Genomic DNA, 14537 nt, shown 5'->3' with positions numbered 1-14537 from the left:
CAATGCAAAGACGTGTAGAAGCTTGCATTTGTGCTCATGGTGGTCATACGCGTTACTGAACACTGCTTCAGTGTCCCAAACTGACTTGAAACTTAATGTTCAACTTTTGCTTCATCAATGCAGCACATTTTGCACGACTGTTTCGCGGGTACATGATTTTGGTGATTTGTAAGTCTATTATTGCTCAATACAATTTCATTTTGTTAATCGTGTCTACATATGTTTCACCTTTCTATTGCATCATTCCATGATTTGCAATTTCAATAAATGAAAATGTAATGAGACTACCAATTTGTGTTGCTTAACTTTTTGTGAGGAGTATAAGTTATAATATATAGTCACATCAGCAGTATGTGAAAAACCGATGCAAGTTTGCCGCACTCGGTACTAAAAGGACGATTCATATTCATAGACTCGAAGTGATATTTCTCACCTAATGATCATATGAGGTAGATAAATTTGTTGTAAACAAATTACAGAAATATTATTGAAGGGTAATGTGAGCATACAGAAGTGAATGTCATCTCTCGTGGAACGTTTTTGTTTCAGCCATACATTTGGTTGTTGTGTGGCTTCCGCTGTAAGCATAAAGACACGCACACTACATGAAAGTATGTGTACACCATTCCCCTTCGATTGCAACGTTCTCCAGCTACGGCCAACGGTCAAACCACAGTAATGCTAACACTGTGCCGACGTCTTAATGCAAGCTAGCGAGATACACATGTTTTATTACCCACGTGGTCAACGTATGGGTAGTTGCATACTAATCTCGTACGTCACACGAGTGTCGCATCGCGTTGACCTGTGCCGTAAGGACTTGACCTGAGATTATAATGATTTGACTGGATAACCGATGACCTCTCTAACGATTTGATGAGAGAATTCTTCCGCCACCTCTTTCTGAAACCGGTTTCAGTTTGAAAGCATACAAATAACCAAAAATACACTATTTTGTCAATTTTATGCAGGTAAGACGTGGGTAATAAAATACCACACTCGTTACCGTCCTATGGTTTCGGACCTCGCTTTCGCTCTGTCAGATACCACAGGAAGGACACTCGTTGATGAGATGTACAACGGTGTTTTATATATATATCTCGCATTGATGTTGCATGTATGTTGTCCCATTGTTCTATGCATGTTATTTAACTCAATCACTCAGGATAAGTAATGAAAGAAATTATGGTAATGTATTTGAGGTCATTTCTTTTAATTTCGTTTTTTGGTTACATATTTCATCAAACAAAACATTTGTTTAAATGTGAGAGGGTTGATGGGGTAGCCTTGTGGTTAAAGCGTTCGCTCGTCACGCCGAAGACCCGGGTTCGATTCCCCACATGAGTACAATGTGTGAAGCCCATTTCTGGTGTCCCCGCCGTGATATTGCTGGAATATTGCTAAAAGCGGCGTAAAACACAACTCACTCACTAACTCACCTACTCACTCACTAGAATGTGAGACACAAGCAAATAATGCCAGGAGATTATTTTTTCTCTTTTTCAGGTTCCTGTGCACTACCTAAAGGTCGTGAATTTGTTGCTGCGTTTTCAGAGATGTATCATCAAGGCTGGTTTCCTGAAATCCACTTTATAATTCTGTCTGACCTCAATACAACTGTCCACTTTGAAAGCATAGGCTTCAACATCTCAGAGGATGTGCATGTCCAGGCAATGGTTGAACACACATACAGCTCGGGATTCCCTTTTCTTCTACGCAGCAAATCTTGAAGTAACAGATATGACTTTCTATATAACCTCCGGAACTGATATTACGCTTTTCTGCTACAATGCCATGGTTCACAGAGGAGAGGGATACGTTGCTTTACCCACTGTCGATTTAGCTACTAAATATATGGTAGTTACACACATCGACAATCGTACAAGCGCCGCACCTCATATTAGTTTACTATATACTGGGAAAACACAAACAGTCTTCCTCGTCCTCGCTACAGAGGACACTACACAGGTTAACGTGAGCTTAAAGGTAGAAGGACCACTAATGGCTGGTGGATGTGGCAATGGTACATTTTTCAACGGAGAAAGAAGAACATTTACACTGGACAAGTATCAGATTGTGGGCGCCTACTGTGACGAGGACATTACTGGGACGTTGATTACAAGTGACAAGCCTGTGGCTGTGCTTAGCGGACACAATCACAAGCGATTCGTGCTCAATTCTAACCCCCTTTTAGAAATGTTGCTGCCACTGAAATCGTTTGGAAGAAGTTTTGTTCTGCCCGACCCACCGACCAAGACTGGCGGGGCAATATACAGAGTTGTCGGCTCCGAGGCAACCACAACGGTTCGCTCTCCGGGTGGCATGTTATTTTCACTTGGAAAAGGAGAATCTCAGGATATATATGTAAACTCTACTACAGGGGCAATGTACATTGAAGCAGACAGACCAGTCACTGTTGTTCAGTTTACACTGAAACTAGCGTCAATGGCGATAGTTCCACCAACGAGCTTATTTGCCAGTGACTATGACATATCAAAACCGGTTTTTAACCCGACCTATGACCTGAAAAATGTGATCGTTACGGTTATTGTCCCAACCGATAAGGTTATTGGTCTACGTCCACAGATATTTCCACAATTCGAGGTAATCAAAGGAAGCTGCTTCTCGGTGGCTACAGCTGACCTTAGTGCAGGATTTTTCCGTCTTCTCCACGTTGACAGTGTCCCCTTTGGAGCAATGATGTACCTAAGTCCGAGTGTTGATAATTATGGTATTTTCACACACCCTGCCGGGTACAACCTCACAGATGATATTGGCAAGTATGCAGAAATGAAGGTGCATGAATGTAATGTTACAGTCAAACTAAACACAATCCTGCATTATTGCAAGACGGCTTGCACAGTATTTATGCTTCATCACAACAGTAGTATGTTGGCTGCACAATGTTCCACGCTTTAGTGGTACTAATGTTAAAACAGTCCCATGAAACATGCCCTTCTGCGTGGCTTTCAACGACTAAGACGACCCTTTGGCGTCTGGAACGAGAAATCACGTAGAAACAATATACACAACGTATAGAATATCAGACTACTAATTCCAGTACACAATGCCTTTTAGAAAGTAGTCAAAAGTAACACGTTACATTTCGGATGCCAGTTTCACAGTACTCAGTAAAGTACAGATTGGAGTACAGTGTTTTGTTGAGTCCCACCCGTCCCAACCACAATCTCACAGAAGGCACTTAAGTACCTTACTTAGAAAGTGTAATATGAAATATAGAGTATGCTGCTAATAAATACGCATGATGAAGCACGGCACAGCCATGTATAGTTTACATGTGGAATTTATTATGTACTGTTACACAAAAGGTTTACTTTGTGGATTCATTTTTCCATTTATATTTTCATATCAGGGAAACTCAGCTGTTCTTCTTCTGGGATTTGCTCTGATGGTCAACCATACCCCTGCGTTTGCAACGAAGGGTACTTTGTATACCACTGCAATGACTGTAAGTGATGCATGTAATTACAAATACCTCTATTTTGTGCTAAGTATTACAGTTCCAAAACAACGGATAGTTTCCATATTCATTATAATACAAAGCAGATCAATCAAAATGGAGGGCTTCACGATATGGATGAAATATTGCTGCTATGACGATAAATATTAACTAATTCACTCACTACTCAAAATTGAGAGATGTCATTAAAAGCAAACTTTGTGGTAAATGGTTTCTGTGACATGGTGATTTGCGTTATTCAAACATTGTAACTTTACAACAGCATCTATGGCTGCAACAACGTCCCTTGTCACTACGACAGCACCTGTGAGGACCTGGGCAACACGTACATGTGTCACTGTGTGAATGGGTCGGGAGGGGCTCACTGCGAGTTTGGTAAATATCAATATACAAACCATCTTAAATTGAGTCGTGGATATGTACAAGATATTTTCAATTTTGTCCGTAAAATGTACTGAATTTCAGGCATCTGTTCATGTACATTCCACAATTATGTGGCCTCTTTTGACAATGGAACCGATTATATACTCAAAGGCAAAAGTTATTGTGATTGACTTGAAGTTAGATAATTATGTGAATTATGAACTGATATTTTTATGAAGAGACTTTTTTAATATTGTAAGAGAAAATCATTCCACAATAGGATTGCAAATGGCACATTTTAAACTTTCCTGGCGGACACATGCAAATGAGGTCCCCGTGAGAGAACACTCAAAATGAAATTCCCAGTCAATAATGTGTATGTCCACCATGAGCATTGATGCATGTTTGGCACCTGCGCCTCATAGAGCCAATCAAACCTCGCAAGAAGTCTTGAGGAATGGCATTCCATATCTGTGGAAGCACCTGGCGTAGTTCCTGAAGCGAGACCGGGGAATATGACTCAATCCCCGCTCCATTTCGTCCCAGAAAGGTTCGATAAGGGACAGATCCAGGGATTTAGGAAGGACGTTAGCATTGCTGAACAACTCTGGCGACATGCGGTCTGACGTTGTCCTGCTGGAAGATCATTCCTGGGCCATTTTTGATGGAGAAACGGTATGACGACTGGATGAACAATTTCCTCTCTGTTGACACCAGGAACTGTTCGAACTGTCAGAGTGTCTGGTTGGAATCTTTGGCGCAGATGGGTGGTTCGAATCCAGTGTGTGGAACAGAATATCAATCCAGCGATGAATGTCGAATGAGCAATAACATCATTGAGACTGTTCAACACCTTGTCAGGGGACGCCCTCCCTTGGCACAAACAGCATATCTTAAAAGACATGATGGCATGGATCTTTGCTCGCCATATCTGTGGCTTCGACCCCGAGGTCCATCAATGGTACTACCCTGAACATATCCATGGCGTCATGGAAGATGATGCTTTTAAACTTCTTTGGAATAGGCGCATATAAAGTTCTTGCCAAAAAACCTTGATCCTGTCCTTCCAGATGAAGCCTTTGAAATTTTTTCCCTTTGAAAGCAATATGAGTAACTTCTTTGAATGGCATTTAGAAGTTGGTGTGATGAACAACGGGGAGATACAACCTCTTTGTTATTAATATGAGTGACGTTTCGGTGTTAGTAGCTACACCGAAACGTCGCTCATATCAATAGCAAAAAAAGTTGTATATCAATAGAAATCTCCCCGTTGTTCATCAATATGAGTGGCAAGATTCAGGAGAATCCTGATAAATATGCAGACCTTGGTTTTGATCTGTCATCCCAAGTACACTGTTGTCAGACCCCCACTGTTATCGGTGCCCTTGGTTTGGTACCTCCTGATCCCTTGGCTCAGATCAGGACAGTGCCCAGGTTCTCCATCTGGAGCGAAAAGGTCACGTGAAGGTCAGATTTGAGATCAGCCATTTTACATGCTTAACTGTTTGGTTTATAATGGTATAGATGATAGGGTATGAAGGTCCAGCTTACTTTCAATTCAACCTTTGTGGAAATCAAATAAGGAAAAATCACACTCTTTGAATCAAAAGAACTTAAATATAATAAAATGGGCAATGGTAATCAGGAATATGATCTACCGCATTTCTAGTCCGTATTTCAAAATTTAGTTAGATACGACCTTTTCTGTAGCCGAAATATTGAATTATTTCATGTTGAATGAATTTCTCAGAAATCTAAAGGCAGTGATAAGGCACTTCACTAAAGTCAGTACTCTATGTTCTGCCCAGACATTTACAACCATTGTGAGGACAATACCTGCGTAAATGGCACGTGTGTGGATGAAATTGATACATTCACCTGTAGCTGCGCAGATGGCTTTACTGGGGAGTTCTGTGAAACTAGTAAGTATCATTAATATGTTGACCCATTAAATTTATTACTGCCGATTTTGCTTTGAATGTCATACATGTAAGATATATATTCGTAACCTTATATGTCACGTCTTTCATGTAAATATATGAAGAGAAGAGAACAGAAATTTGACTGTCACAGAAAACATATTTTGTACTTCAGTAACAGTGTACACTTTTCTTTGTCCTGCTGCTTGTTTTGAATGTGTGCCTTCACTTGATCTAATATTGTCAATATTCTGTATGTCATTTTCAGACATAGATGACTGTGTTCAAGGGCCTTGTGTTCATGGAACCTGTGTGGATGGAATCAACAGCTACACTTGTATCTGTGAACAGGGATACACAGACATGAATTGTTCTACGGGTGACACAAATATTAATCATATATTAGGGATCGAGTCAGCAATTTTGTAGATATTCACGGAAGGGCAAAATATTTCAAATTCAAGCTAGAAATCATTAGTACAGTAAGTAGTAAGCCAACTATGTAAAAGTTTTTGTTTCTGAATGAAACATTGTTAGTATACATACGAGCTCGTACTTTTCAGATATCGATGATTGTCAGAACGGGCCTTGCCAAAACGGTGGCATATGCCAGGACTTCCTTAATTATTTCAACTGCTCGTGTACCCCTGGATTCACCGGACCCCTGTGTAAAACAGGTATTCCTTACTCTGTATGTATTATAATTAACATGGATGTAAACCATTACAATAATATGTAGTAGATGTGATGGGTGATTGCCAAATGCACCACATTCAACCCTTACAATGTGCCGTTTAAAGGTGCAGATGTTTTGTGACATTGATGATATTTGAATGACGTTTACCTAATATCTTGGGTATTGTGTTATACTACAAAAAGTACACATTTATATATATGCATACATACAGTAAAACAATTACACAACTATAAAATTATTCTCCCATTTTCAATATTTTAGATATAGACGAATGTTCCAGTAACCCGTGTGTGAATGGCACCTGCAGTGATCTGCCCAATATGTACAACTGTACTTGCACACCTGGATATGAAGGGATTAACTGTGACTCAGGTTAGATCAATTCTGTTTATGATTTGTGCTCCAAATAATTAGATACGTACCTAAATATTGTCCAGAATGCCCAGGTTTCTGTAATGTCCATATCATATTTTTAATTCAATTGAAAATTGCATAACTTTGGTGTGTCTTTTTTCTAATCCTGTTAATTCATTGTCTATAAAGAGCAGACTAATATATATTTTTTATTAAGTTATTCTTCTAAACGTTAACTGAAGAATACTTTTGTATCTGTCAGTGAAATTTTGCACTTGCCAGTCTTGGTGTGGGCCTACGATCTGGAAAGATTTTGCAAAACCTATATGTAATGCCTATTAGGGTCACACGGTTTTAGATACGATCAACCTTGCACTTCCTGCTAAGATTTCAAAGGGGGTAGTTCTCCTTTCTTAAATTTGTTTGATCAGAGTTCCGTCATTCAAGAGCAAAGTAAAGCTTACAAAATGTTTTGCTAGACATGTGAAGAACATTTCCAAATCAGTTTCCGATGCAAATGATTGTCTTCTGCATGTGTGTTTTACCGGGGAAGGATACACTCACCATTTCGCGAACACTTCATGTCATCACTATTTCACAGTGGTTCCCAAACAAAAATACACATTCGTGATATATTCAGAATCGCAAAATAGAATTGTGGCTATTTTTGGTAGATATCGACGAGTGTTCAACGAACCCATGTCTGCACGGTACCTGTGTCGACCACGTCAACATCTACACCTGTGACTGTGAACCTGGGTATACAGACGGAAACTGTAGCACAGGTGAGAAATTCTTAATTTCTAATTTTGACGAGGCTAAGGTTTACATTTTGCTCCATGTGAATAACAAATGTCTGTGTTGATAAAATGCCCATAGATATATGAAGGAAACACGTTTGTGTCGTGTAACGGGAACATTTGCAAGATGCTGTCTCATCACATAACTGATAGCATGGGCCAAAGCTGAGAGGGGCGGTGGGGGTAGTCTAGTGGTTAAAGCGTTCGCTCGTCACGCCGAAGACCCGGGTTCGATTCCCCACATGATTACAATGTGTAAAGCCCATTTCTGGTGTCTCCCGCCGTGATCTTGCTGGAATATTGCTAAAAGCGATGTACAACCAAAACTCACTCACTCACTCAAAGCTGAGAAGTTTTGAAATGCATCTCACCTGTATCAATTACTTACTGCTCATGGAGTGAAGTATATACACAAACACAGGTAGACACACAACACTATAACATCATACATGTACATTATTTAAACGTGTATCTTTTCCGTTTGGTTTATATAATACTTATTAATATGATTAAATCCAATCGACAATCGTCACGATATGGCTGAAATATTCCTGATGTGACGTAAAATTGTAACTCACTCCAATCGGCAAATGTCATGTATTTCGGTTATTAATGTGACTTGTAGATATCGACGAGTGTGCAACGAACCCATGTGTCAACGGTGCCTGTGTCGACCACCTCAACAACTACACCTGTAACTGTGAACCTGGGTATACAGACATGAATTGCGGTACAGGTGAGGAGATATTTTCAAAGCGTCAAACGTTTTTTTCTCAGATATTGTTTCCATGGAGTTACGACATTTAAGATTAGTAATATTATCAAAATGTTTTACTGGAAAAGCGTGGAGGACGTTTCCAAATTTTCAAATTGGTGACCAAAATGATGTGCGATAATATCCCGTATTTTCAGTTGAACCATATGTTCCCGTGTTTTTGTTGTTTTATTAGATAATCTCGTCACGATGTGGCTGAAATATTGCCGATGCGACGCTAAATATTAACACATATACTCAGACACTTTTCAGATAAACAATTTATTTGCCTCTGCGTGTATTTGGGTCGTTGTTGTGAGCACCTGGAATCGCCACTATTTCATGTTGAGATCAAAAACAGAAAGGCATGCCTCATCAGAACTGGTTAATCCAATGTCACCAGCTGTTCAGCTGAATGTGTTCCCAACCATTATGATGTGCATGAACACTTGTACAAAGTGTTTGTCTAAAGTATTGTTAAACAATGAGTTAGGCCCAATCCACTCAAGCCCTGCCATTTTCAATATTGCAGATATAGACGAATGTTCCAGTAACCCGTGTGTAAATGGCACCTGCAGGGATCTGCTAAACATGTACAGCTGTACCTGCACACCTGGATATGAAGGGATTAATTGTGACAAAGGTTTGGCTATTTAACATAATTCAATCAGTATCCTTTTCCTCAGCATCGCCTAATGCTTTAATGAATAACTTATTTCATGACGACGTTACTCCTGTTAATCAATGATGAATAAATTTCAGAATAATATTCATATATTTTTTAGTAATTTATATTTCGTTTCAACGTTGACAGGCGAAACATTTAATATATGTCGGTATCGTTGGCTACATGTCATCCTTGGAGCGGTTCTGGGCTTGTTAGAAGCCAACATATAATGTCAAGTTGAATATCCACTACGTTTTGTTTAAACTGTTCGGTGCTTGGTCATCTTAGAGAAATTGTATCATATTTACCTCCATCATTGGTCGCCGTTTGGGAATGTTCTGAAATGGAACTAACATTAAAGACAAACCACTGTTATGATTGCACACAAAAATTATATGTAAGGATGCAATAACCCATTTGGTACATACTATGGTTAGACTTTAGCATCGAATTCACCAGATATAGAGGTTCTTTTGCTGAGGGACAGAGTCGCAAGAATGGTCCTCCATAGGCCATATCGGCTTCTTTGTGCACTGAACCAGCAACTGCATTGGATAAACTTGAGGATCAGTGTCATTGAATAGCAAGTACATAATACTTTCCTATTAAGGTGCCTAGAGGTAGCCACTTTATATTTTTAAAAACGTCATGGATATTCCATCATATTCCGGGTTTGGGGTCACATCTTTTGAGGTACGATGCCATGCACTTACTGCGAAGATTTGAAAGAGGGATATACTGCTTTCTTCAAGGTTGTTTGAACAGAGTTATAGTATTAAAGGACTTGGCAAAGCTTTAAGGATGACACGTGAAGAACATTTTGCTTGTCAGTGTCCGATCCAATCGGCTTCTGCATATGTGTGTGACGGGCAGGATTCACTCACCATTTCGCGAGCACTTGATGTCATCATTCATGGCAGTTGTTACTGAAATATACGTTCTTGGTGTATGTGGAATCGTAAAATATAATTGTTTATTTTGTTTTGTAGATATCGACGAGTGTGCAACGAGCCCATGTATTCACGGTACCTGTGTCGACCACGTCAACAACTACACCTGTGACTGTGAACCTGGGTATACAGACCGGAATTGCAGCACAGGTGAAAACTCATTAATGTCTACTCTTGACAAAACTAAGTTTACATGAACCCACATGGAAATAGCTGTGTCCATTAGATATCCATTGATATTTAGAAAACATGAGAATTTTGCAAGATGTAGACTGAAGTTGACGCAGATGTCTTGAGATGCATCTCACCTGTATCAGTTACTAACTTCTCACGGACTGAAATGTAAACATAGGTACATGCACAACACCATGCCATACTATATGTACACTTGTGTTTATTTCGTTTGTGTGTAATATACTTAAATATGATTAAATCCAATCAACAATCGTGCCGATATCAGTGAAATATTGCTGATGTGACGTGAAATTGTAACTCACTCATTCCAGTCGACAAATGTCATGTATTTCGGTTATTAATGTGACTTGTAGATATCGACGAGTGTTCAACGAACCCATGTGTCAACGGTACCTGTGTCGACCACGTCAACAACTACACTTGTACCTGTGAACCTGGGTACACAGGCTTGAACTGCAGCACAGGTGATTAATATATTTTCAAAGCGTCAAACGTTTCTTACTCTGGAGGTTGTTTCCTCGGAGTAACGACATGTAAGTTAGTTCTGTTATCAAAATGTTTTATTGGAGACACGTCCAGGACATCGCTGACAAAATGATGTGCGGCCATACATGTGTTCCCTATTTTCAATTTACCATATGTTCCTGTGGGTTTTGTTTAACTTTGGGATTTTGTTTGGTTTTCATTAGAACACATTTTACATGCCTATACGTGTGTTTTGGTCGTGATGCGCTAGCCTTTTAGCGAACACCTGGAATCAGCACTGTGTGAGATCAGCACTATCCCCATGTCTGGGAGTCAAGTAAAAGCCTTCAATCATACAACGTTCTCGCCAGAGCTGGTTTATCCAACGTCACCGTGTTTTTCAGCTGAATGTTTTCCTGACTTTCTATGATGTATTATTGCGTGTATAAAGTGTTTGTTCAACATATCATCAAATCCTGAGTTCATTAGCCCGTTTCCATTTGTAATATTTCAGACATAGACGAATGTTCCAGTAACCCGTGTGTGAATGGCACCTGCAGTGATCTGCCCAATATGTACAACTGTACCTGCACACCTGGATATGAAGGGATTAATTGTGATTCCGGTGAGATCAATTCTGTTTATGATTCCTACTCGAAATAATTAGACACGTATCTCAATATTGTCCAGAATGCCAAGGTTCCTGTACTGTCCATATCATATTTTTAATTCAACTGAAAATCGCATAACTTTCATATATGATCATAATTATACCTGTTTGAATTAGTTAATTTACTATTGCTGGTATTTAATATAGAGAACTGATAAAATATATATAATAGAATTATCAGGTTGTATACGGTCCTATTCCAAGAAGCCTTACACTTCAACCTTTCCATGATATCCTCTTCCTGTATTCCGTCACACAATGGATGGACCTCTGAGTAAGAACGACAAACATTACGAAGACGATCGAGCCACGCTGTTGCTTAAGATGTGTTTGTGTTAAAGCTAGGCAACCAATGAGTTGGGTAGTGTCATTATGTTCATTATATAAACATATATGTGGTTATCAATGTTAAATATCTTTATTATCATAATGATTTTATAGACGTGCCTATGCAATTACGCCGTGACATAACTTGACAGAAATTAGCGTTAATCTCAACTCACTCAACAATTCACTCTTGTTTTTGTTTACAAATGTATTGTTATGATATTTTATCGCTGATAGTATTTCGACGAGTCCACTTGTTTCACGTCATTGATGTTTCCGTTTCTAGCCATTGATCCCTGTGCAATGAATCCCTGTCAAAACAGCGGTTTATGTACACAGACCTCAAACGGTTTTACCTGCTCCTGTCCTGCTGGTTTTATAGGGGCTACGTGTCAGACAGGTATGGCTGCTTAACATACACACGCATCATAGCGTAGTGAATAGGCACCACAGCATTACACTTAGGAGAAACATCCACATATGACGTTGTTGCGGGTCCAAACAGTTGCTGGTGTATGTGTGTCATCTATGTGTTTTCCAAGGCAGAGTGTTTTGATTTGTGGTCACAAACTAGACCATCAAATGCATAAGCTGTCCGTAAAGATAGCAAAGAAGTAAACATGCATCCATGACGACTGTAATCAACAATATATCGATTGTCAAGGAGTATTTGCAATGGAAATGAATCATGATATGGTGTAATGTAATTTCGACGTGATTACTTCGTTTTGCTATGTTCTATAGGGCCTGTAAGTCTCGCGAAGCGCTACTCCCGGTTCTCTTTGTGATATGCGAGACGGGGCCCGGCTTACTTCCGGTATCAGATTTCCGGTGACAAGCTTATATTCAAGAACCAGTTCTGGTTCCTAATTGCGCGACCGCCAAATATGACTTTACCAGACCGGACCAAGTGTACGTTGTTTGTCACCGGGAGTACTGAGGTCTCACGAAGTGCCGTGACCTACTTACGGGCCCTATATAATATTGCGATTTAAGTATTAGTACTAACCCACACTGCCTATTGTAAAATGCGATACTTTCAGACATTGACGATTGCGCCTCCAACCCTTGTCAAAATGAAGGCACATGTCAAGACCGAATCAACGCATTTGAGTGCCTCTGCCCTGCGAACTTTAGTGGCCTGCTGTGTGATATACTCATGGGATGTACCTGCCCTTGTCTACTGAACAGTACCTTTGACGGCAGTGAACTGGCGGCAAGGATCAAGTGGCTCAAAGAATTATTAACCATCGACAAATCTACACTGTCCAGCACAATACGGAAGAGGATCAGCGTCCCAGACGAAAGGCCCACATCAACCGGAATCGGGTTCAGCGGAATATGCTGCCTTGTTGCGGCCTTTGGATTCTTCGTGATATCAGACATCCTTAACGTCATACAAGCTTTAACAAAAAACACCTCTCTCAAAGACGATCCTGCAAAACGAAAAGTCAACGTAGAAGAATCAAAACGAACATAGAATGGCAAACAAATAAGATAAAACAAGATAGATATGTATACTTGTGTTATTGTGAGTGATCATGGAATCCTAAATCCTCTCTATAAACGTACAGTAACGAGCAGAAAAATGCGACTTTTCACAGACGTAGTTTAAAAATGTATTTACTGATAAATTCAGTTATATTTTTCATACATCCACTCTGGATACTGAAGTTTACATTTATGCAAGTCAATAGTCTGTTAGTCCACCGTTTCTCTCGATGCACTGCTGAATACGGCGTCCCATGCTGTCAATCAAATTGTCTACCTGGGGTAGGCCCACCCATATATGACTGATGAGATTAGACCACTCAACGAAACTCTTCGGTTCCAACTTTTCTAATTTGTCCTTCATAATCTGCCACACATTTTCAATTGGGTTCAGGTCTGGTGATGCCGCTGGAAATTTCTGTAAGGTCACGTGACTCGTTTCAAACCAGTTACAGGTGTGTCTTGACTTGTGTACAGGTGCATTGTCCTGTAAAAGTTTGAAAGGTATTCCACTCTGTCCTATATGGGATTCCACTATGCCTTCTATGTATAAGTTGATCCATCCTTCCTGTATTTGCGTGAATCCATTTGCCTATACCACCCCAAACCATGACACTGGGTGAGAACTTCGGAACCATTTTGCAGCTACGTCCACCTCTTGACCACCTCTTTCTTGTGATCCTATAAAACTGAAATCGTCCGTTAAAATCACATTTGAAACGTCTGTACCCTGCATTTCCCTGCACCACTCGAGCCTTTTCTCCATATGTGCTGTTGTCATCAATGGAACTTTCTTCGGCACTCGCTCGACATATCCAGATTGCTTTAAAGATCTTCTGATTGTCCATTCTGCAATGTATTTCGGCTTTTTTGATAGTAGGATCGAGTCTCCAGAATTAAGTTTTTAGTCGCATTATTTCTGCTCGTTACTATACATGATGTATGATGGTGAGAAAAGGCGACTTTATGGATTTGGCGGTACCTCAATTAAAAACACATCTAGGGTCTCCATTGATTCTCACTTCAAACAATCATATATCATTAATAATGTTATATTGTATGCAATGTTTTCGAACTGGTGCACATAGGATGATACGCTGTATCCATTTGTATTCCATGGGGGAGATGTTTTAATGCATGTATTGTATACAAGTAGTATTGTCTTCTTGTGGACATGTATTTTAAGACGGTTTCGATATATAATGTAGTGTGAGAGTGTTAGGGGTGGTAAGTATCCTGTTTGGGGAGCAAGCCTATGCGAGTCAGACTCGTATATTTAGCGTCACAAAACACACAAGAAAGATTATCTTTTTACCATCTAACGTCTTAATCTGTATCGTGCCGTTCGTGAATTATATTATCATATTTAGTTATATTTCTCACAAACAATATCGAAGCATTGAA

The 14537-nt window shown here is 39.7% G+C and overlaps 2 protein-coding genes across 2 annotated transcripts; both read left to right on the top strand.

Moving 5' to 3' along the window:
• Nucleotides 1–1863: 1863 nt before the first annotated feature.
• On the top strand, nt 1864–5309 carry LOC124283142. Its single transcript, XM_046719170.1, has 2 exons — nt 1864–2796; nt 5208–5309. Exons 1-2 carry the CDS (start codon nt 2002–2004, stop codon nt 5307–5309), a joined length of 897 nt encoding a protein of 298 aa, XP_046575126.1. The 5' UTR covers nt 1864–2001.
• Nucleotides 5310–5471: 162 nt separating this feature from the next.
• LOC124283140 (fibropellin-1-like) lies at nt 5472–13122 on the top strand. The gene is made up of 13 exons (XM_046719169.1): nt 5472–5481; nt 5653–5766; nt 6032–6142; nt 6327–6440; nt 6722–6832; nt 7489–7599; nt 8240–8350; nt 8901–9011; nt 9956–10135; nt 10534–10644; nt 11160–11270; nt 11929–12042; nt 12686–13122. Exons 1-13 carry the CDS (start codon nt 5472–5474, stop codon nt 13120–13122), a joined length of 1746 nt encoding a protein of 581 aa, XP_046575125.1.
• The last annotated feature ends 1415 nt before the right edge of the window (nt 13123–14537 follow it).

Source organism: Haliotis rubra, unplaced genomic scaffold, assembly GCF_003918875.1.
Source record: "Haliotis rubra isolate DU_JTF1 unplaced genomic scaffold, ASM391887v1 Scf31, whole genome shotgun sequence".
In the NCBI taxonomy this organism is placed as follows: domain Eukaryota; kingdom Metazoa; phylum Mollusca; class Gastropoda; order Lepetellida; family Haliotidae; genus Haliotis; species Haliotis rubra.
The sequence above is the reverse complement of the archived record's forward strand: the minus strand, read 5'-3'. Positions and strand labels throughout refer to the sequence as shown.

Coding starts and splice junctions, on each gene's coding strand:
- LOC124283142 (XM_046719170.1), top strand. CDS start 2,002: ATGGCTGGTGGATGTGGCAATGGTACATTTTTCAACGGAGAAAGAAGA. Junction 2,797..5,207: donor GCAAGTATGCAGAAATGAAG/GTGCATGAATGT, acceptor CACTGTTGTCAG/ACCCCCACTGTTATCGGTGC.
- LOC124283140 (XM_046719169.1), top strand. Junction 7,600..8,239: donor AGACGGAAACTGTAGCACAG/GTGAGAAATTCT, acceptor TGTGACTTGTAG/ATATCGACGAGTGTGCAACG. Junction 9,012..9,955: donor AGGGATTAATTGTGACAAAG/GTTTGGCTATTT, acceptor CATTCATGGCAG/TTGTTACTGAAATATACGTT.